At 40.5% G+C, this 22,558-nt stretch overlaps 1 protein-coding gene across 3 annotated transcripts in view; it reads left to right on the top strand.

Annotated features, from left to right (window-relative positions):
* Positions 1 to 584: 584 nt before the first annotated feature.
* Positions 585 to 22,558, top strand: part of DUSP29 (dual specificity phosphatase 29) — a 48,977-nt gene continuing 27,003 nt past the window's right edge. Inside the window, exons 1-2 of one of the 3 annotated variants that reach the window (XM_056819861.1) lie at positions 585 to 603; positions 21,539 to 21,657. Coding sequence is in view for 2 of the 3 variants with exons in the window: in XM_007478435.2 (XP_007478497.2) it covers positions 5,092 to 5,137; positions 21,539 to 21,657 (165 nt within the window). In the remaining variant the exon portion in view is untranslated. Of the gene's footprint in view, positions 604 to 4,983; positions 5,138 to 21,538; positions 21,658 to 22,361; positions 22,495 to 22,558 lie in introns of those variants that run through there. The other 2 variants (XM_007478435.2, XM_007478436.3) reach the window with 2 other exon arrangements.

The following is a 22,558-nucleotide window of genomic DNA, read 5'->3' as shown; positions in this document are numbered from 1 at the left end:
TGTTGATAAGTAAATAGGATAAAGGTTTGCTGTCCCTTCCAGCCAATCTGTCTTCTTAGGTAAAACTTACAGTGTGACTTGCATCGAACAGAGAGGCATAATGGAAGTTAAAAAGGATTTTCCAAGACAGCTTCAATATCATAATCTAAAGAAAAGAGGAAAAGGATAAGGAAGAAAATAAACACGTATTAAATTCTTACTGTGTGCCAGGCACTGTGCTTATAATGCTTAAAGCATTATTTCATTTGATTCTCACAATAACCTTTTGAGATAGGTGCTATTATTATTTTTCCCATTTTATAGTTGAAGAAACTGAGGCAAATGAAGATTAAGTGACTAGCCTGAGTGCTTCCCTGTTGACTGCAAAAAGTCTGAAGTTTTAGACCTGAGATGGCTGCTGAGATGATGAACTAAAAAAAGTAGAATCTCCTAACCTAAAAGCTACAATTCAATGGAGAACCAACCTGTGGCGGCGAGACTTAATGTACATCAGCACAGTGGAGAGAATGGACCAGTGGAAAAAGCAGTTTGCAACCCAATGGTATCAACAGACTGCTAGATGACACCGGCAGCTTTGCAGGGAAGGAAGCAGCAGTGCTGGAGGTAAGGGAGAATTCTAGAGGGGATGCAGCCCTAGGATGAAATGTATGTTCCTATACATGCGACTTCTTCTGTGCTTATTTCTCACACATATATCTTGAAAATATGTGCTTCTTGGATCAGCATGATTTTATGTGTGTTTTCTGTTCCACAGTGAGATGGGGTTCTGTGGGAGAACATAACCTCATATAGATTGGAGGTAAAATTCCTTGTCATTTATTCTGTTATATTCAAATGCTTTGATGTCTTTGTGATCTCATCATTTTGAAAATTCCTTCCAACAATGGAGTTTTCAACATATCCATATCCTGCCCATCTTGTGTGATTTTTGTACATATCCTCCCCTGAGGTCCCCACAGGGAAGCTAGCCAATGCCCCGGAGGACTTCACTTACTCATATTTGCATGAGAGGACCAGTGGGCACTCTGTCTCTCCTTCTACCTGTTGTCCTTTGGTTTTGCTACATAATTAGCCCACCTTCTTTTAAACATATAAAATAATGTTATATATTACAATATTATTTCTATTATGTATTATTAAATATTTTATTCTTGTTCCTCAGAGTTTTTCATTGGTTATATTGTTGCCTGTTCACAGCTACCATGTGCCTCTCTCTGTTGCCCTCTTTGTGATATTTATTGTTAATTCTTCAGAAACTGTTGTGTTCTATGATCCTCTATCATGGCACAGCATTGGTAGAATGGTGACATTAAAAAAGAAAGATTTTTGCTTTTCTGGAAAGTTTGGGGTCATTAAAGGAGCTTTGTAATTTCCCAAAACTAACTGTTCCTTCTGGCCATCTGTACTTTTTTTTTTTGGTAGATACACATTGTTCATCCAAATAAAGGTTATAATCCTCTCCATAGAGATTCTTCATCCACTTGGATTTTGCTGTGTGAATGGTCAGACCAAACTCTTGTATGATTATACAGATCTGTCAGTAGAATCCATAGTATTTTGAGATTTGATACACTTGACACAATGTCATCCACAAGTTGGAGCATCCAGAAGACCTCATCATCCAAACTTCTGGTTGACTTGGTAAAATAATTGTCACCATAATCGCGTTAACTATGTTGGTTTGAGAGCTTGCTGACCCAAAATGTACCTCGAACCTTGGGTAGATCTGAGGGGTCCATAACTGCAGAGAGCTGGGGCTACCATATTCCAGTGTATCTGTGATCTTATTGATTTAGGAGTTATCTACAACAGTAAAGATCATTAACTATCCATCCTAAATGACTATTGTCCATTTTCTCCCAGTAGTTCTCTACAAGGATCTGCCCAATCTATGGGTTGGGGGGCCTTTCTGTTTTCTACCAAAGGAATACTAAAATGCCTTTGAAAAAAATCAGTCATTCAGAGGTTTTGCTGGCTTGTTTTCTTCATTCTTTTAGATAGGTCTCTCTCTTTCTGATCGCAGCAGGGGGTTGAATTGTCTCTCAAAGTCCTTATGGTCTTCATTGCTATGGGCCCAGGGCAGCAGTCCCAAGTGGAAGGAACAGTAATGGCAGTGGACCACTGTAAAATGCTCAGAAGAACTGAGTCTGCTGGATTGGCTGGAGGCAGCTGTAGGAGGTGGTGAGGTCAGAGAGAGATGCTGCTCTGGCCATGTGCTCAGCATGACCAGGAGCAGCACTAGTTAAGGACAAGAAGGAAGCCAAAGGGCAGAAGAGGCAGAAGGAGGGAATGGTGGGCTAGTGGCTTCTAATGAGAATGTCAGACTAGGCAGACTGGCAGCGGCAGGGCTGAGGCAGCAGTAATATGGCTCTGTATATCTGAGAAGGTCAGCCTGTGCAGAATGCTGCCACCCAAAGACTTCAGAACTGGGATCTGGGGAGGCTGGCAAGAAGGGAGTGATGGCAGTGGCAAGGGAAGAGACGGGAGGGCACTGTATGAGGGAGGTGACCACCCCCAGAGTCATATGGACAGGCTTTCCCTCCATCACTTCTCTTAGCTCATCTCTCACAACTCATGCTTTTAATCTCTCTAGACAAAGTGTTACATGAGTTGGGCATGTCTTCTGTACAGGGACTATATGAATCTCTTGTGAGAGGGCTTATTTTTTAAACTAGAAAGGATCACGGAAACACAAATGAGTAAGATAATACAAGAAGAATTAATTAAACACCTACTATATACAAGTCTCTTCCTTACTCCTGAACATATAATGCTAATAGCAAAACAAAACAAAACAAAAATAGCCACTAAAGGGCAGCTAGGTGGTTCAGGGGATAGAGTACCAGGCTTTGAGATGGGAGGCTCTGGTCTCTGATACTTCCTAACTGTGTGACCCTGGGCAAGTCACTTAACCTCCATTGCTTAGCCCTTACTGTTTTAGAACTAATACTTAGTATTAACTCTATGATAGATGGGAAGGGTTTGGGAGTGGGGGACCCAACCTTAAGGAATTCTGTTAAAAGAATTGGAAAACCCTTTCTTCACAACTGCCCTGGAAGGAGGTATTATAATCCCATTTTTTTTAAATGAGAAAAAGACAATTGAGAAGCCTCAGTGACTTAATCCATGATCACACATTCTGAGATAGGATTTGAACTAGTCTCTTGATGTTGGACCCAGTGTTTTACCCACTCTACCAGGCTGATCCGTCAGACCTGAACCCCAAATCAGCTCTTCATGGAGTGGTGATTTGATATATAGAAGACACAAATAAGCTCTTAACCTTTTTTTTTCTTTTCAATTTAAAATTTTTATTTAATTAATTAATTTAGAACATTTTTCAATGGTTACATGATTCGTGTTCTTTCCCTCCCCTCCTCTCAGCCAACACACAATTCCATTGGGTTTAACATGTGTCATTGATCAAGACCTATTTCCATATTATTGACATTTGCACTAGGGTGATCTTTTAGAGTCTACATCCCCAATCATATCTCCATTGACCCTTGTGATCAAGCAGTTGCTTTTCTTCTGTGTCTTAGCCTTTTTTAACGATAAGTTTTATTTTATTTTCACATCTATATTCTTTCCCTCTCACTTCTTCCCTCATCACCTTCCATCTCCCACCAACTTGAGAAAATAAGAAAAATAAAATCCCCTGTTATACCACAAATAATAAAGTAGAACAAATCCCTGCCCTGGCCAGAGTAAAGCTTCTTCCAAAGGGTGCCCTGATTGTTGGCATTTGCCATCCCAAAAGAAAGTGGATTTTTTCCCCAATAGGCTCGAGCAGGTCCAATATGTAACATTGACAATTGAGAATTTCAATTTTGAGGTTGAGTCTAAGCTCAGATTTTGTGTTATCTTTTTCTACAGGAGGTGTAGTCCACCCCCTCCCCCAAGATGAGGGAAAACGAGACAAAGAAAATCTACCTGTTTTCCCTTAACCCAGGGGATGGAGCTCCCCCTCCCTTAGGGAGACATTACAAGCCAAGGCTGAGCCAGAAGAGTTTCAATTCTTTGCTCCAGGTGTAACTTTCCCTCATTGTGGCTTTGTCTTCCTTAGGCTCAGAACTTCAAATGCATATGTATGACCCAGAGTAATTGCTTGTTAGCTCTTGGAGAGGGAAGGGAAGAGAGGAGGGAGTCACCATGAATCCTGTAACCATGGAAAACTTATGTATAAATTTGTCACTGGAATAGAATGAAGGGGGAAAAGAACTTAAAATGTATACCAGAGATGCAACTCGGGATTTCAACCCAAATACCACAGACCCCAACATCAAACATATTGAGGTAGAGAGGTGCTTGCCTCTACTTTCTTCCTGTTTAACTAGTTATTCTTGCTAGCTGCGAAACACTCAATTATTCCTACACTGCTGAAGGGCTGCAAGTCTCATCAGTGCCTTTACAGCTCAGGGACCTGGGAAAAGTCCCAGCTGTCCTTGTCGAGTTAGAGCTCTTGTGTGTGACCTCTCTGGCAGCCTTCACCCACCCAACGATGCAGCCAGAAGCCCCTCAGAAACTTGGCCTCTCCTCAAAATCAAATGGTAACATCAGAGATTTTAGAGCTAAAAGAAAGGAAACGAACATTTATTAAGCACCTATTATATGCGAGGACTGAGCTAAATGCTTTACAAATATATCATCTGATCCTTATAACAACCCTGAGGTAGAGGCAATGATTATTGTTTCCATTTTATAATTGAGGAAAATGAGGCAGAAGTTTAGTGACTTATCTGGAATCAGAAAGCTGAGATAGGATTTGAACCTGGGTCTTCCGACTCCAAATCGGTGCTTTTCCCACTAATTGTTCTGCCTTTCAGGAGGAGTCTCTTCATCCCCTCCGAAGATGAGAACCAGCTTGGCACCGTTGTCTCTTTGCTGCTCCCTAAAGTGGCCCAGGAGCACCAGCTTACCTGACTCGCTTGACTCTAAGGTTTCAGGTGGCGTCTGGGAATAGTTTCCCCAACAGATGCAAAGCGGGCTCCTCCTGGGCTGGGCAGCACACTTGGTCAGAGTCAGCAAATCCGCCCCTAAAAATAGGCTCTGGTTTCCAAGCTGGTAAGGTCGCCTGTGGGGCTCTGGGACATGCAACTGGGATACCTGCTCCCTCCGGCGCTCCTGGTGCTCACAGGTAAGCCAATCCAGGAGGGAAAGCTTGGCACCCCTTGTGTGTTTCCCTAGGGTGCTGGGAGGTGAAGGAAAGGGACTGACGTCGTCTTCACTAAGGGAGTTTAGAGGCAAAGTATGTAGGCATCCCCTCCCCCAACAGCCATGGACCAGACATGAAGACTAGGGGTTCAAAACTGGAGGTGTGCAAGGCTAGATTGGAGCTAAAACTCGTGCTCAAAGAGGCTCTCCGTTAAACAGGAGGAAATTGTCCCCGGAAGCCAGAAGTTTCAGGTCCCCTTGGACAGAGTCAGCCTGAGCCTGCTCCTTCTTTTCAGTGGCTTTGTCCTAAACGAAGAGACTTCCTTTTGGTCTGAAGATTTGTCTTCTTCCCCTCTCCCCTCCAGTCGGATCCCTTGAGTCCAATCACCCTTTCTCCAGGAGGAGACTGTAGTGGAAAGTTCTATGGGTCCTAGTGAGGCATGGGAGGTAATATGTGGCATACATATCAAATTCTGGGGCTTTCCACTTTAAATTCACTGGTTTGGCCAAGAAACCTTTTAAGGGAATGGATTCAAGGAATCCTGGACACGAGTGCTGCGGAATTCCAAATGAGGCTATAAAGTAAATGAGAGCTGAAATTTTATTAATAATTAGATTTGGTAGAACTATTCTACCATCTTATATGTGTTTGATAGAGTGGAAAGAACCCAGAGGACTTGGGTTCAAATTCCACATCTGGTATTTACTATGTATGTCTTTAAACAAGTTATTTAATTCTTCTCATCCATGCCTCAGCTTCCTTATTTGTAAAATGAATGGCTCCAGACTTTGGTGGCTTCTGGAGTGCTTTCCAGCTGTAATTCTAATCCTTTGTACCATGCTTTTACCTTAAAGTAGTTTTCTTCTTCTTCTTAACCCTTACCTTCTATCTTAGTAACAACTCAAAGACAGAGGGGCAACTTCTAGACAAACAGAGTTAAGAGACTTGGCCACAGTCTAGGAACTATGTCTGATGTCACTAGAGCATTATTCAAATGATGACCTTATTTTAATTTTGTCTGAGCCTTGTGAGGTGAGAAGGGAGAGTCTAAGACTAGAGGAGAATTGACTTGCTTGAGGTCACACCATAGGTCACTGGCAGCAAAGTAGGATGACTATCATCTAACCAGTTTGTTGTTTGATTGTCTCAGTTGTGCCTGACTCTTTGGGACACTATTTGGAATTTTCTTGGCAGAGATACTGGAGTGGTTTACCATTTCCTTCTCCAGTTCATTTTAGAAATGAGGAAATTGAGGCAAACAGGGTTAAGTGACTTGCCCAGGGTCACACAATATCTGAGGCTAGATTTGAACTCATGAAGATGAGTCTTCTCCAACTTTAAGTCTGGCACTGCTGACTGCCTCACCTAGCTTCCCTTTAACCAGGTGGTCACACTGTAATTTACCATCCAAATTCCAGAAATAATTAATTAAATGGAAAACTGCCAGAATAGCTCTTCCCAATCTCTGCCATCTCCTTCCTTCCTTCCTTCCTTCCTTCCTTCCTTCCTTCCTTCCTTCCTTCCTTCCTTCCTTCCTTCCTTCCTTCCTTCCTTCCTTCCTTCCTTCCTTCCTTCCTTCCTTCCTTCCTTCCTTCCTTCCTTTCTTTCCCATGATCCCTCAAACAATATCCTTGTGGTGGTCCTCTTCTCTTGGGAGATGGGTGTCCTGAAATCTCTGTTTCCCCATCAGGCAGCATTATTATCCTGAAGGTTTTCCCTCACAGGACCTTCTGTCCCCAGAGTCTTTGCCCACATTCATTCATTTGTCTTAAAATGATGATCTGAGGACTCTTTCCTGTTCCTTCCCCCAGACTTCAAACCTGCCATTTAATCTCCTTGCCAAATCTTGAGAGCTCTATCCAGGACAGTGTCCTGTTCCCAGCCCAGGGTTCTTCCTATTAGATCATGGTGTCCCTTCTGAAAGCACTCCTGTGCCTGGAACCCAATAGTGTCATAGCTTGTGAATGGAATGATGTTTAGAAGTGGGAGGTGTGCATTCAAGAAGAGGACAGCAAGTCCTTTTATTTAAAACAATTGTGAGCAGATACCAGACATTGGATGGTTGGGTTTTTTTTTTTCCCTTCAGCAGAATTTAATTAGAACTGGATTCTGTTCTTCCCTGAAGAAAATCACTCTGTTCCCTCTAAAATATCATTGGTCTCAGATGACAGGGGCATAAATTTTGGAAAATTTGGAAACGTCACCACTTCCTCTAGGGATGGTGATAGAGAGAATGGACTTAAATATGGGCATTAGATTGGCATGAAGATGAGTGGGGAATAAAGTGCACAGAGGATTCAGTGTTAGAAGAGATCTCGGGGGTCATCTAGCATAGAACTTCTTAACCCTTTTTGGTTTGAGTCATGGACCCTCTTGGAAGTTTAGGGAAGCCTATGACCCTTTTCTCAGAATAATTTTTTAAATGTACAAAATAAAATATTTTGGATTATAAAGGAAAACAATCTATATCAAAATATCATTATTTCCCCCCATCCAGTTCATTGCACTCTCTGAAATCTACCTAGGAATCACTGTGATCTGGGTGAAGAATCTTTAATCTAGTTGAATCCCCTCAATTTTACCAATGAGGAATGAAGAAATTAAATATTTTGCCCAAAGACACATAGGTGGTAAGCGGCGGTGGAATTAGGATTGAGACTTTAGTCCTCTTCTCATTTCAAAGCCAATGCTATGGACCTCTTTGATGAAGGCAGCCCCTTGGCTGACCACAGGGAGCCAGTCTCATTTGCCTGGGCCTGCAGGGGCAAACTGGCCCAGACAGACTCCCTGTGGCTGCTTTGTCATCTCTCTAGACCTCACTAAGTCTCCTTTGGGGAATAAAGTCCCAGAAAATAACAGAGCTGGGGAAGAAACCCTCTGCAGAGAAGGCCTCCCACATGGAGGATCAGAGCTCATTGTTGTTGGGGGGGTTTTCTGCTAGGCACCCCCTCATGAGTCCCAGGGGCCTGACTCATGATTAACCAGGAGGTAATAGCTAGGATTCTACAAAGAAATGCAGTTTCTGAAGCCCCTATGGGAGGGCGCTGAGGCACTGGTAAATAAGTCCAGAGGGTGAATTGAGGTAGAATTTCTATCATCAGTGAGAAGTTCACTATGTTCTCACCCAGGCTGGGCTGACCCCAATGAGGCACATTTCTCCAGAGTAGCTACAGAGAGACTGCTTAGAGGAAGGATGAACTTGTCTCGTCAGGCTAGTAGGAAAATTACGTGGTTCCATTGCTCAGGCACTGAGTCAAGTTTCATCAAATAAATGGACTAGATCGTTTATGGAAACCATTTCTATAGACACCCTGGCTCTCTGTTTGCTTCTAGTCACTCAGGTTTGCAGGTTCGAGGTTAGCCTTACTTTTCTCTCTCCCCTTATCCCCCATATTTCATCAGTTGCCACATCTTGATAGGTCTCTAATGATTTGAGTCCTTTTGAGTATTTTGTACTAAATTATGATCTTTATTGCCATCTGTGTTGTCACAGTCTTTAAATCATCTGTTAGTTAGGAAACCAACCTTCTTCCATGAGGGTTCAGACCTACCATGGCTGGGGACAATTCTTATCCCCAAATTCATGGTTATAAACATGACCAGGGGCTCAATGCCCAATTGCATAGGACTGTTCTCATTGGTGAGGCATCGAGGTGGCACAGTGGATAGAATATGCAAAATTGGAATCAGAAAGACCCAAGACCCTAGACCTTGTGTGGCACTAGGCAAGTCATTTAGCCCTATTTGACTCATTTTCTTCACCTGTAAAATAAGCAGGAGAAAGAAATGGCAAATCACTCCAGTCTTTGCCAAGAAAACACCAAAAGGGATCACAAAGAGTTGGACACTACTACAATGACTCAACAACAACAACCACAATTACTCAATGCCTCTGTGAGGTTGGTGAGAGCTTGAAAGAGGAGAGACCCTGATCTTCCAGCTTTAAGAGACAAGACTTGGGGATCCAGATTCTCTTCAGGAGGATGTGCCCGACAAGATAAAGAGTCTTGTGTAGTAAGCTGAAGTTAGAAAGGCTTCTGTACCTGTTGACTCCTTCCATTAGGTACCTCTTTTTGAAGAGAATCTAGAACCCCAGATCTTCTCTCTCAAAGTTGGAGGTCAGAAAACCAAGATCTCTCTCAAGCTTTCTTAGGTAGACATTGAATAATTGACCTCCATCAATAAGTTTTAAACAAATAGAGCCTAAGCCTCTGGTTACATATTAAAAAAATATCATTTTATGAAATTGTCATGAGTCAACAACTGGTAAACTTGGAGACCCTGAAATGTGGAGAACACACACTTAGAATCCCCAACGTCTATCAGGGGTGACAAGATTTTTAAGAAATTTGTTAAAAGCTTTTTTTTTAATAATACAGAGAATTTTTTTTTACAATTTTGCAATCCAGATTGTCTCCCTCCTTCGTTGAGATGGTAAATAGTTTGATATAGGTTATACCAATGCTGTCATGCAATGCATATTTCCATATAACTCATGCCTTGAAAGAAGACACATCACATACCAGAAAAAATTCATGAAGGAAATAAAGTGGAAAATGCTTTGATCTATAGTCAGGCTCTGACTGTTTCTTCTATGGCTATGGAGAGCATTTTTTTTCATTATGTGTCCCTTGGGGTTCTCTTGTATCCTTCCTTGCATTACTGATTTGCTCATGTAGCTATTTACTTTCTATTACTGTATACAATGTTGTCCTGGTTCTACTCACTTCACTTTGCATCAGTGCATGTAAGTCTTTCCAGGTTGTTCTGAAACCAACTCGTTCATCATTTATTATGTCACAACAGTATTCCATTACAACCATATACCACAACCTGACAGGCTTTTTGAAAAAGAGCCACCAGTAGGCAGACAATGGCAAGCTGCCCCTCTGATTCCATCAGAGAAACTTCTTTGCACTCAGTAAAGGGATATAACTTTGCACGTCTCTTAACACATTAACACCTCATCATTTCCTGCTCCCTTCTGTGATTCCAACAACTGTCTGGGGGGCAGGTGGGGAGTGGAACCTATTAGTTGGGGTTGGAGAATCAACTGGATAGGAACCAACCCTCATCCTCCTACTAAAAAAGAAGTTAAGGACTCTAGGAAGTGAACAAAATGTGAGAGAGCCTTCCAGCTAAAACACAGAGGGCATGAGATGGCATAGCTATGTACTAGATAGTCCAGTCTCACAGGATGGGGATGTGTGGGAGGGAAAGTAAGGTAAAATATCTGGAAGGAAAGCTTATGAAGGACTTTAAATGTAAACAGAGAAGTTGTATTTTGTTCTAAAGGCAATGAGGAGGTACTAAGGTTTCTTGAGGCAGAATAACTTGGGCAGCCCTGTGATTTATGAATTTCAGTTTTGTGGCTTTTTATTTTTCAGTAAGGAATCTCTAACTACTTCTGCTTATCTTTTCTCTCTGATCCTTACAGGATTGTCTCTCACTCGATGGTGCTTGTGAACCCACATCCATCCATCCATCCATCCATCCATCCATCCATCTATCCATCTATTCATTTATCCATCTTCCTTCCTTCCTTCCTTCCTTCCTTCCTTCCTTCCTTCCTTCCTTCCTTCCTTCCTTCCTTCCTTCCTTCCTTCCTTCCTTCCTTCCTTCCTTCCTTCCTTCCTTCCTTCCTTCCTTCCTTCCTTCCTTCTTTCATCTCTTCCCTTTCACCCTTTTTCTTTTTCATAAAGAGTTTCATATGAAAATGTTCAGGGGTCCTTCTTACTTTTCTTTTCCATGACACATTTTCTACTCTTCAGTCTTCTGACCTAAGTTAAAAAAAAAACTTTGCTCCTTCCGGTCCTTTTCCTTTTTGTCTTCACATTGAAGCCTTTCTCATTTTAAAGGAACACTTAATTCTCTCTGTTAATTTACAGGTTGGAAAGGAATTCTTCAAGCTTCTTTATTGTCTGTTCTAAGAGGGAGATCAACCTAACTGTGGAGCACAATGATGATTCCTTATCTATGGCAGAAAGAAAAATAAACAGCACATTGGAAATTTATCAACGAAAATTTTTCTTGCTTTCCATATTCCCAGGAATGAACATCCTTAGTCCTTTGTAGTTCTTGCTAGTAGCCCTTGTGAATTTCTTTAGAGAATTATCTCAACCTCATTAGTGCCTTCTCAGCTTCTTAGCACCCAGGTGCCATATTTAACTTTATTTCCCTCACTTTACCAATTTTCTTGTCTTTTTCTTTCTCCCTTACCTCAAGTCCTTCTCTTTCAATTCCTCAAGTACTCCCAAATTTCCCTCCTCAGACTACCATCAAATCTTCTTGTTTACAATTCCTTCTCCTCTATTTCAAATCCTTCTCTTTATCCTGCTCTCTTTATCGCTTTTCTCTCACACACAACTGTGTGAACTGAAATCTAGCCAAGCTTAGATTTATATTGATTTTTTAGATCAAAGGAAAGACTTTATACTTATCTCTATTACATTTTGCCTGTATTCTGCCCTTTCTTTTCAGGTCTAGACTTGTTAACTAAAAATGCTTATCAATCATGAGAACTCAATGTTTCAGCCACTGTTAGTGCTATTGCTGCTAGATTTATTGTTGTTTTGAGCACTGAAACCTAAATGATCATGATTAAGCAACAGTTAAATTGGATTAGGAAATACATGGTAAAGTCAAGAAAAGCATTAGCTATTTGCACTTTAAAATGTGACATTCCAAACATTTTCCAGCTCTAGCCTTCCTTGGAAATCCCATATCTCAGATTGGTGTCCATTTTAACCTCTTGCAAGGGAAGTAGGTGACTAGCTGCCATCTAGGGGCTGATCAAAGATGTTTCCATAGTGCAGCAAGTACTAATGCCACTTGCTTCCACAGATGCTGCAGGGTCAGTCAGGTCCTCCTTGGGTTCTGTCATGCCCTGTCTAGCCTCAGCAGGGCAGGAACAAACAGTTTCCCCTCTGCTTTGGCTTGAATCTTCCTCCTGGCTTCAGAACTGTTGTGATGACACACACAATAGGGAAGAATTTTAAGGCTTCCTGGGTAAGAAGGAGCTACAGGAGATAGAACTACCAGCACTGCCAATGAATTCTTCTGCCTAACTCTATCTTGGTTCCTCTCCCCTATTTTTCTCTCCTTTTCTGTTCCTCTCCCTAATGGAATCGGTGTCACCACTGGTCATCATCACCTATTGTCACTCTATTCATTGATCAGCTGCACCCCAGAAGCTGGGCATTCCAAGAAGAAAAGAGGCCAATGAACCTATGTCAGAGTGTCAGCCTTCTGGCAGGGGACTTGGATACCCCTCTTAGATGTGGTTCAACATTCTAGCATGTCAGTCTTTTTGGAGCCTGGATTTGTCATCTTCATTGCCCTAATAACAAAAAGCTGCTAAAAATTAGACCCAGCTTTTAAATGAATCTGAATGTGTTTTATTTATTACAATAGCATCTGATGGCACAGTGGATAGAGTCTAGAGTCAAGAAGGCTCATCTTCCTGAGTTCAAATCTGGCCTCAAACACTTAATCGCTATATGACCCTGAGCAAGTCATTTAACCTTGTTTGCCTCAGTTCTTCATCTGTAAAATGAGCTGGAGAAGGAAATGGCAAAGTATTCCAGTATTTTTGCCAAGAAAAGTGCAAATGGGGTCAGACATGACTGAAATGATTGAAAAATACATTTGAAAAACATTAATAGGTATTTGCATGTGAGTTACTTAATTGGTTTACACAAGAGTGTCTGCTTATTTATTATGCTGAGTAATATTACATACTTATTAAAGCTGTCAATATGACCTAATGGTTAGAGAGCTGGATTTGGGGTCTGAAAAACTGGGTTCAATTCCCACCTCTGACACCATTTACTAATGGGATGACCCTGGGCAACTCACATTACTGCTCTGAGTCACAGTATTCTCATCTGTAAAATGGGGACAATAATACTTCATAATGTTGTTGTGAGAACCAAATGAGAGAGTATATATAAAGGACTTTGCAAAGCCACAAAGTGCTGTGTAAATGTTATTTGCACAGATAACATTTATATTATTTTCTATAAACCATTATCATCAATTACAATACTTATTGTACAAATGGATTTACTTATAATAATTTTCCAACTCCACATTACATCTTCTCCCCACCCCCCAAATATGGATTCTTGGCTCATAGACAGGGAATCTCTGCTCCACTGCATGCCTATCAGCTGAAAAAGATTTGGTCTGGGGAGAAACAAAAATCAGCCAGAACAAAGGAAAGATTTGGAGAAGTGCAAGCAACTGTTCAGTCAACTGAAGAGCTAGCTGGTGGGAAAGTCAGTCAAAACAATCAACTAGTATTTTTTTGCCCTTAATGTTAGATGCTATACTAAGCTTGCGGGATACAAAGAAATGTAAAACCTTTCTCGGTCTTCCAGTAACTCATATTTTAATGGGAAAACTCAAGCAAAAGGATGTCTTTCTCAAGCCTAACAGCTAAGCACCCATTCCCAAGCTATTCCAATTCTCTACAATAGCTGGGCTTCAAAGCTGGTTTTTCTCCCTTTTGTGTTTTATAACATGGGACCTTTGAAATACTTAAAACTCCCTGGGTGCTTGATGGCAGTGTGCATCTTGAAGTGGTACTCTAATGAGAAGAGGACTAATTGGCCATTATTTCTGAATTACTACTTTGTGAAGCCTACCAGCAACATTTTCATAAATCCCAAGGAAAGAAATCTTCCAGCCACTTGAGCATTAAGAAAAACAAAGGACCCTCATCAGCTGCTTCTGGGTTCTTTGCAGCATGCAGAATCCTCTTTGCAAGGGAATCACCAGAAACTATACTTTTATCCTAATCACAGCCAAAAAGGAAATGTAATTAGAGTTCTCGGATGTCATTTTCAGGCACGTACTGACTTCTAGAAGTCCTGGACCTGCCCCAAAAACTGGGATGGAGGAAAATCAATTAGACTCATAACTAATCATTTTGAAACTCTTGAACACTGTTCGAAGAGTTAATCAAATAAGTTAATGCCGTCAACAGATTTTATACGAAATTGGAGCTTCCTAAGGCAATATTCAATTCTTACCACTCTAAATGAAGAGCTTTAAAAAAAAGATTTGAAATTAATTCATGTAATTTTCTTCTGTGAACAATCTGCAAGGACCCTTGATCTAAAAGGAAAAAAAATCTGTCACACTTGGATGACAGCCTACATCTCATGAATTAAATTACATGTAATTTTAAAATTCCTGGGTTAAAAACTAAAAAAGAAAAAACCACAGAGCAACTTTTATTTCACATTTGAAATAATCTTTACAGATTTAAGATGTATGAAGGAAAGTATTGACTTAGTGAATTTTTTTTTAAAAATGAATGCACGGGTATTTTACACCACTACCTTCATTCACTCAATTCACTCACTTTTCAAGAAGTATTGTCTCCAGCAAAGGAATTTACCTAACCATAATGACATTTTCATTTTTCCCATCCTTTCAAAGAATGTTCCAGGCCCAACTTGGGTGGTGGTAAGAGCTTGGCAAAGAAAAGCAGCTCCAAGTAGCTTATATGCACAAACCAACATCCTCTGGCTCCAGGAACTCCAGCTCTCAGTGCCAAATAACTACAGTAAAAAATATGATTCATATAACAGATCCACAATGGATTGTTAAGGGAAACAAGAATAACTGTCTCTGACTCTTGTCCTGTACAAATAAGGATGATTATATCTGATCGACATAACTTTTGAGAGCAAAGTCAAGGAGGATAATTATATCTGCTCACTTATCAATCAATTGGTACCCTGACGGGGAAAAAAATAATTGAACCTTTGGAAAGAACAATAGATTTTTAGTCAGATCCTGGGTTTCAATCTCATTTCTGATTTTTACTACCAATGGGACCTTGGACAAATTATTTAACTTCTCCTGGTTCCAACTTCCTCATTTGAGATGGTGGGACTTGATGGCCTCTAAAGTTCCTTTTGACTCTAAATCTAATCTACTTATGATATATGTCTGAATTCAAGTAAGAGAAATAGCGTAGGCTTAGAATCGAGAAGACCCAGATTTAAATCTTGCCTGAGATACTTATTAGTTGAATATCCCTGGAAAAGTCATTCACTTTCTCTGTGACTTAGCTGTCTCATCTTTAAAATGACAGATTAGACTCAATAACATCTAAGGTTTCTTCCAGATCTAAATCTAGAACTCTCTGATCAGCTTATACGGATTTATTTATTGTGTCTATGCTGATGACCCCAAAATCTATATACCTACTGTTAGTCTTCTTTCCAAAGTCCAGACCTACATTTTCAATTGACCCTCTGTTTATATCCTTAACACTTCTAGTTGGAACTATTATAGTAGCTTTCTAACTGGTCTTCCTTCTTCACGGTTCTTCCCTCTCCAATCTCTCCTTCACATAGTTGCCAAAAAAGTCTGAGAAAGCCTTGAGGACAAGGTAGGACCCAAATTGGATCAAGAAGGATGGGGAAGTAAAGTCAGCCAGAAGGACAACATGAGCAAGATTGGGTGTGGTGTAGACAGGGGACAATGATTGGTAGGTCCTGGTTGTCATAGAGGGTACATCAATAGGTTCTAGAGCTAGAAGAAATGTTCACAATCATCAATTTCTAAGTTCTCACTTTTCAGATGGAGAAATGGACTAAAGATTGTCCAAGGTTTTACAGATAATAGTAAATAAAAGGATAATGGATTGAGAGTTAGAAGGAACCTTAGAGGTCATCAGATTTAATTCTCTCCTTTTACAGATTGAGGCTCAGAGAGGTCAGTGGTTTGCCAAGCTCCAGGTTGGGAGGATCTGAAGTAGGATTCCAATCTAAGTCTTCTGTATCAGCATTCTTTCCACTTGACCACACTGTATTATGGAGTAGTGGGAGGTAAAGATAAATAGGTCATGATTAGCACCTGAAGCCTTGAATTATAAACCAAAGAGCTGAGTTTGCCATAGTTAACAAAGAACTTTTTAAGTCTTTTGAACAGGGACTTAACATGGGGAAATTCTAATTTTTGGGAGACTAGTCTGGTCATATTGTATTGGGTAAAATGAAAGGAGGCAGGACTAAAGGCAGAGAGAATGGAAAAGGAGGCTGTTGTAATGTTGAGTCCCTGGGAGTACCTGAGGATGGGGAGGGAGGAGAGTGGGACCAAGGATATTATGACAAAATTTGGCTATAGACTGGATAGGGGATGTGAAGGAGAGTTCAAGAAAATGCTAGTTTTGAACTGACTGGGAGAAAGGTGGTACCATTGACAAAGTAAGGAAATCAGAACAGGGACCCAATCACATCCCCAAGAGGTGGGCCAATGCATACACTGAGTCAATAACAGTCAACTGAGGCCAGCTCTATTTTGTTACTTCTGGTAGGACATTATATACTAGCAGACACTGATCAGAGGCATGCCCAAATTACCTCTTCATCTTTGATGACAACACTCTGACCCCCCCCCCCATCCTCTACAATTAATTTCCTGTGCCTCTGTATTTGAGGAATTAATCCTTAGTAAGAATAACTAGCATTCACATAGTGCTTTGAGATCTACAAAGCCCTTTACATATTGTTATCATCTCATTTGCTGTGACTCCCACAACAATCCTTTGAAATATATTATTATCCTTATTTTACAGATGAGGAAATGGGAGCAGAGAGGAGATTTTTCTTAGCCCTTCCCTTTCCCTCTCCTCTTCTTCCCCATCTCATTACCAGACTTGGGCAACCAGATCCCCTTTCCCTCATTTGCTTTGTCTTATTTAGTACATAGGCAGATCTTGTTCTCCTGACAGTAGTTTTAAGTTGAAATATTTTTGCATGAAATGGTGGTTTTCAGTCAAGTTGGTACATTGGACTTACTTATTTGATTGATGATGCATAGCTTTTTTTTTAAATTCAAAGATATTTTATTTTCCATTTTACATTCAATAATAATTTTCAACATGTGTTTTTCTAACTTATAAGATCCAAACCATCTTCCTCCATTTCTTCCCTCCCCCCACTCAGAGATGGTAAACAATTTGACCTGGGTCATACATGCATTATCATACAAAACATAGTTCCATATTGGTCACTGTTGTAAGAAGTACACTCAGACCAATTCAGACCCCTCAAAATAAAACCATAAATACGCTGATGTGCAAGATAGTATGCTTTGATCCACATTCATCCAAATCCAATAGTTCTTTCTCTGGAAGTGGATAGCATTGCCTGGCATAAGTTAATCATCATACAGTATAGCTGTTACTAGGTATGATGTTTTTCCAGTTCCGCTTATTTTTCTCTGCATCAGTTCATGCATATATTTCAAGTTTTTCTTAAATCATCATACTTATCATTTCTTTTTTTTAATATATTTTATTTGATCATTTCCAAGCATTATTCATTAAAGACATAGATCATTTTCTTTTCCTCCACCCCACCCCCCATAGCCGACGCGTAAATCCACTGGGCATTACATGTTTTCTTGATTTGAACCCATTGCTATGTTGATAATATTTGCATTAGAGTGTTCGTTTAGAGTCTCTCCTCTGTCATGTCCCCTCAACCACTGTATTCAGGCAGTTGCTTTTCCTCGGTGTTTCCACTCCCATACTTTATCCTTTGCTTATGAATAGTGTTTTTTTCTCCTAGATCCCTGCAAATTGTTCAGGGACATTACACCGCCATTAATGGAGAAGTCCATTACGTTCGATTATACCACAGTGTATTAGTCTCTGTGTACAATGTTCTCCTGGTTCTGCTCCTCTCGCTCTGCATTACTTCCTGGAGGTTGTTCCAGTCTCCATGGAACTCCTCCACTTTATTATTCCTTTTAGCACAATAGTATTCCATCACCAACATATACCACAATTTGCTCAGCCATTCCCCAATTGATGGGCATCCCCTCGTTTTCCAGTTTTTGGCCACCACAAAGAGCGCAGCTATGAATATTTTTGTACATTACTTATCATTTCTTATAGCACAATAGTATTCTCTAACCAACATATACCACAACTTGTTTAGTCATTCCCTCCGGACATCCCCATAATTTCTATTTCCTTGCCACCAAAAAAAAAAAAAAACAGCTGCTATAAATATTTTTACACAAGTAGGTTCTTTCCCTTTTTTTATTATCCCTTTTGGAGACAGACCCAGTAATGGTATTTTACAAGATCAAAGAGGATGCTCCATTTTATGGCTCTTTGGACAAAGTTCCAAATTGCCCTCCAGAATGGTTGGATCAGTTCACAACTCTACCAACAATGCATTAGTGTCCTAAAGTACAGCTTTTATAGTTTTCAAGGTAATTTAGATCTAATTTGAGTCTCAGAACAACCTAAAAACCTCAGAACAAGATAATTCAAATATTATTATCCTCATTTTACAGATGAAGAAACTGAAGCTCAGAGATGTGACTGGCCAATCAATAAGGATTTATTAACTTGCCCATGTTACTCTCTGAGGATACAAGGATAAAATGTTACAGTGTCCTCATGGAAATTATATTCTATTAGAGAGAGGTATCTTCATAAATAAACATGAACAAAATATACATAAGGCAAATTTGGAGTGGGGCACTTAGCTGCTGATGGAATTGGGAAAAGCTTCATGTAGAAGAGTGCACTTGGATGGAGATTTGAAGGAAATGAGTGATTTTAGAAGCAGAGGGGAAGTAGAAGGGCAACCTGGGCATGGGGGATAGACAACCAGTACAGAGTTTGAGGAGATTGTGTTGTATATGTGGCCAGCAGGAATGCCACTTTGGTTGGACTGGGGAGTGTAGGAAGGAGGAATAACATATAATAAAATTGGAAAGGTTGGTTGGGGCTAAGTTGTAACATAAATACCTTGCCCATGATTAGAGAGTAAGAGTGAGGGGTAGAATTGGCAGCCGCCTCAGTGTGCCATCCACTATGGCACCTTGCTTCCTGCAGTGACATTTCCTTTGATTTGACAAAAAATTTTAAAAAAGAAACAAGTATCCAATGAGTCTCTGTAATCCTAGTCTTATCCTGACAAGCAAAGGCTCTGTTTGGTACATGCTGACTTTGAAGTCAGGGAAAAACATTTTTGTGGAGAGGAGCTAAAGACAAATGGATATCTGTGATCTTAGGTGGGAAGTGAGGACTAGAAAAAAGGGACTGGCGAGGTATCAGCATAAAGTCATATCAGCAAAAACTCTGAGAGATGAGTTAACTTCACTGAGGCAGTGAGCAAAGGGACAAAGACTGGAATTCTGGGGAATGCATAGGTAGGAAGTGGGAATGGGGAAGAAGGGAAGCCACAAAGGAGGAAGAGAAGGATTGGTCCAAAAGGCAGGAGCAGAACCAGAAAGAGGATGATGCCAAGGAGAGGAGAAATTCCAAGAAGGGGAAAGCATGGCCACAGAAGTCAATGAGAAAACAGACTGATTCTAAATAGTCACAGAGCAGCCCTAAAGCTGCAGTGTGATTTCTTAAGACTAAACCCTACTGTGTGGAGAGATAACAGCAACTTTGAGGCTTTTTCCAGACTTCTGTCTTTCTCTTATGATCCTTGTCCATTGCTATGTAAGACCAAGTTCTGTGGACCATTTTTGGAGTATAGGCCCAATCTATGGAAACCAAACAAAACCAATGGATTTCCTTTCTAACTTTTGCCATGTTTCAGGAAAGAAACCTTCACTTGACTCTTTGGAAGTCAGAGTTTTTGGAGCTGCTTGGTAGGATTCAAAAAGAGCAGCTTTTAAGCTGGAATTGTAGGTCTGCGGTTTCTGGATGGCTACAAGATTTGCTCCCCTCCCCCTCAGATCCCCACACTTGATGGTAATGAGTTCCAGAGCTCCAATCGCATGCCATCCTGTTTTGGTTAAACCACATTACTTCCTATTCTGTCTGGAAATTAAGCTGAGTATTTCAGTCACTGGGATGGGGAAATTTCTCTTCTCTCCATTCCCCTGACTCCCCCTTTCCCCCCGTCTTTTCTTGCAGAGTGAAGAGTGGGAGACATGACCCCATAGAGCGTCATGTTGGCAAGGGAAAGAGACTGAGGTTTGGGGGAAATGACATTTAATCCATCCTCCCCAGACCCTCCTTGCCTCGATAATATGTACCTCAGAAGTCTCCTTTGGTAGTCAGTAGGGGGTTGGAAAGGATGGCAGACACTCCCAACGTAGTTCCAGACATGCTACCCAAAGAAATGGAAATAGTACTGAAGAGAACCAAGATGGAAGAAGTAGCTGAACTCAATAGAATAAACACAGCAGAAGTCTCAGCTAAAGGCAGCATGATTCTGTCTACTGAGACATCCATTCCCAAGACATCTACAAAAGGGAAGATACCAAAAGCACTGGGAAAAAATATCCTGGATGTTCTAATCACGCTAAAAAGAGTGACTGAGAGAATGTCAATAACAGTCAACTCATATGTCTACTTTTCAACTGATAGGGATAAGGATTGGACCTGTGATTTCATCTAAGAGGGTGTTCCAAAAGCCTTAGTACAATTTAAAAGCTATTAAAGCTTAAACATTTTGGAATACTCCTACTTTTGTGATATCTTGTTTATAAACAATTCCCAAATGAAGAAACTCCCCATCAATTTAATTTATAGTTTTAGGGAAGTGCTAAGGACCCTGAGAGATTGTGACTGACAGCATAATATAGTTTGAGTGAGGTTCATTGTTCCAAGGTCCAGTGCAAGGCAAGATGGCAATCTCCCTTGCATGCCAAGTGTTTTGCCAAGGGAAAGAGCCTGAGGAATCTTGTTGGGGAAGGACCCAAATGATAATCTTGGTGGAAGGAGAAAAGGTAGAGAAGTCCTCTTGGGACATGGGTTCCAGGTTCAGGAACCTGGAAGTAGGAGAACTTCCGAGGCCATTTAATGCCAGCCCTGGAGGCTGGTGGATGCTTTAAAGGTATAAATTGGCAAGGTCAGGAGGAGAAGAACAAAACACAACACAGCATGATAGGAGTCTGAAGAGAGAAAATAAAGCAAGACAGTTTTATCGAAGGAAAATACTCATGATGAGAAGGGGGCATGCCATCCATTAAATTCCCCCAGGTTTCTTCATATGAATTTTCACTGGGCTCCCATTCTCTTATCCTGGACTTGTAAAGTTGATTTTTCTTTTTTCTTTTTCTTTTCTTAAAAAAGATTTCTTTTTTTTCTTTTCTTTGTTTAAAATATTTTTCCATGGTTACATGATTCATGATCACTGCCCCCCTCCAGGAGCTGAACATTGTTCAAAACCCATTTCCCTGTTATTCATATTTGCATTAGAGTGATTAAAGTTGATTTTTCTTAATATAAGTATACAACCTTAACAAGACAGCCCAAACTTACTCCCCCACCCCAGTCTTATTTCCTAGCATTTTCCTTTAATTATGCCTTTTCAGTGCCTGGTATATAATACTGATGCTCAACAAACGATAGACCCTCAACTGAACTTTTCTTTCCCAAAGGTTTATGGCTGAAGGAAGGGCTCCTTACTCATCTAGAGCTTAACTCTTGCACCGCAAAGGACCCTAATTTCCAGAGGCCAAGCACTCTTCCTGAGGGACTGACCTGCTATCCCACCAGGGTAAGGGTTCATGGATTAACTGGGGAAACAACTCTCTGGTAATGTTATTGACAGTATACGATAGTACACTTAGAATTTCAAGCTGAAAAGAACCTTAGACGTTGTCTAATCCAACACCCTCATTTTGGCGGTTAAATCTTTTAAGATCCATAAAAGTTAAGTGATTCGAGGTCACAGAATCCATACTCTTGTCAAGGACATTTAAATAGGTTTTGATGTTTGAAAACAGGTTTTGTTCCCTTGGAACACAGGAACTGAGAAGATGACTTACAAATATCTCAGAGAGAAAACACACCAAAAATCAGAATGGACTGTCATTAAAAAAGATTGTGCCATTTAATTTCCTTTCATCCCTGGAACTAGGAGTTTGTGCTAATTTGCATGACTTAGACAACTCCAAGCAGTACTTCTTAGGTGAATTGTCCTGGGTGGGGGAAATAGACTTTTGAGTTGATGACTAATACACAGAAGATACTTAATAAATGTCTTTTGCACAAATGAGTCACATTTCCCTTCCATTCTGCTCTTTTTGTAGACTCATAGCAGGTACTTTGGGGATAAGCAATAGTTTCCTCCAATCTGAAGAAGTAGCAAAAATAAAGATAAAAGTTGCAGAGAGATGGTACCTTCCAAGATTTCTTGGATTTGGGCCTCTCTAGTTTTTGGTATAAATTTCAGCCTGTGTTCTATTATGTAAATGAGATTTCTAATGCCCTTGTACCTAGAGGGAACATGGAATGTTTAGAAAATCCTGCTCAACTGCCATCAATATCCTTCCTTGTTTACTTAGACCCAAACCTAAATGATTTCAGTGGATTGAGAAACAGGACCCATCAGGTTGGGGTTGAGCCTTTTCTACTTTTAAATTCAGCTCTCCCCACCCAAATCTGTCCCTTATTTT

The sequence above is a fragment of the Monodelphis domestica genome, chromosome 1, assembly GCF_027887165.1.
Source record: "Monodelphis domestica isolate mMonDom1 chromosome 1, mMonDom1.pri, whole genome shotgun sequence".
Classification (NCBI taxonomy): Eukaryota; Metazoa; Chordata; class Mammalia; order Didelphimorphia; family Didelphidae; genus Monodelphis; species Monodelphis domestica.
The sequence above is the reverse complement of the archived record's forward strand: the minus strand, read 5'-3'. Positions and strand labels throughout refer to the sequence as shown.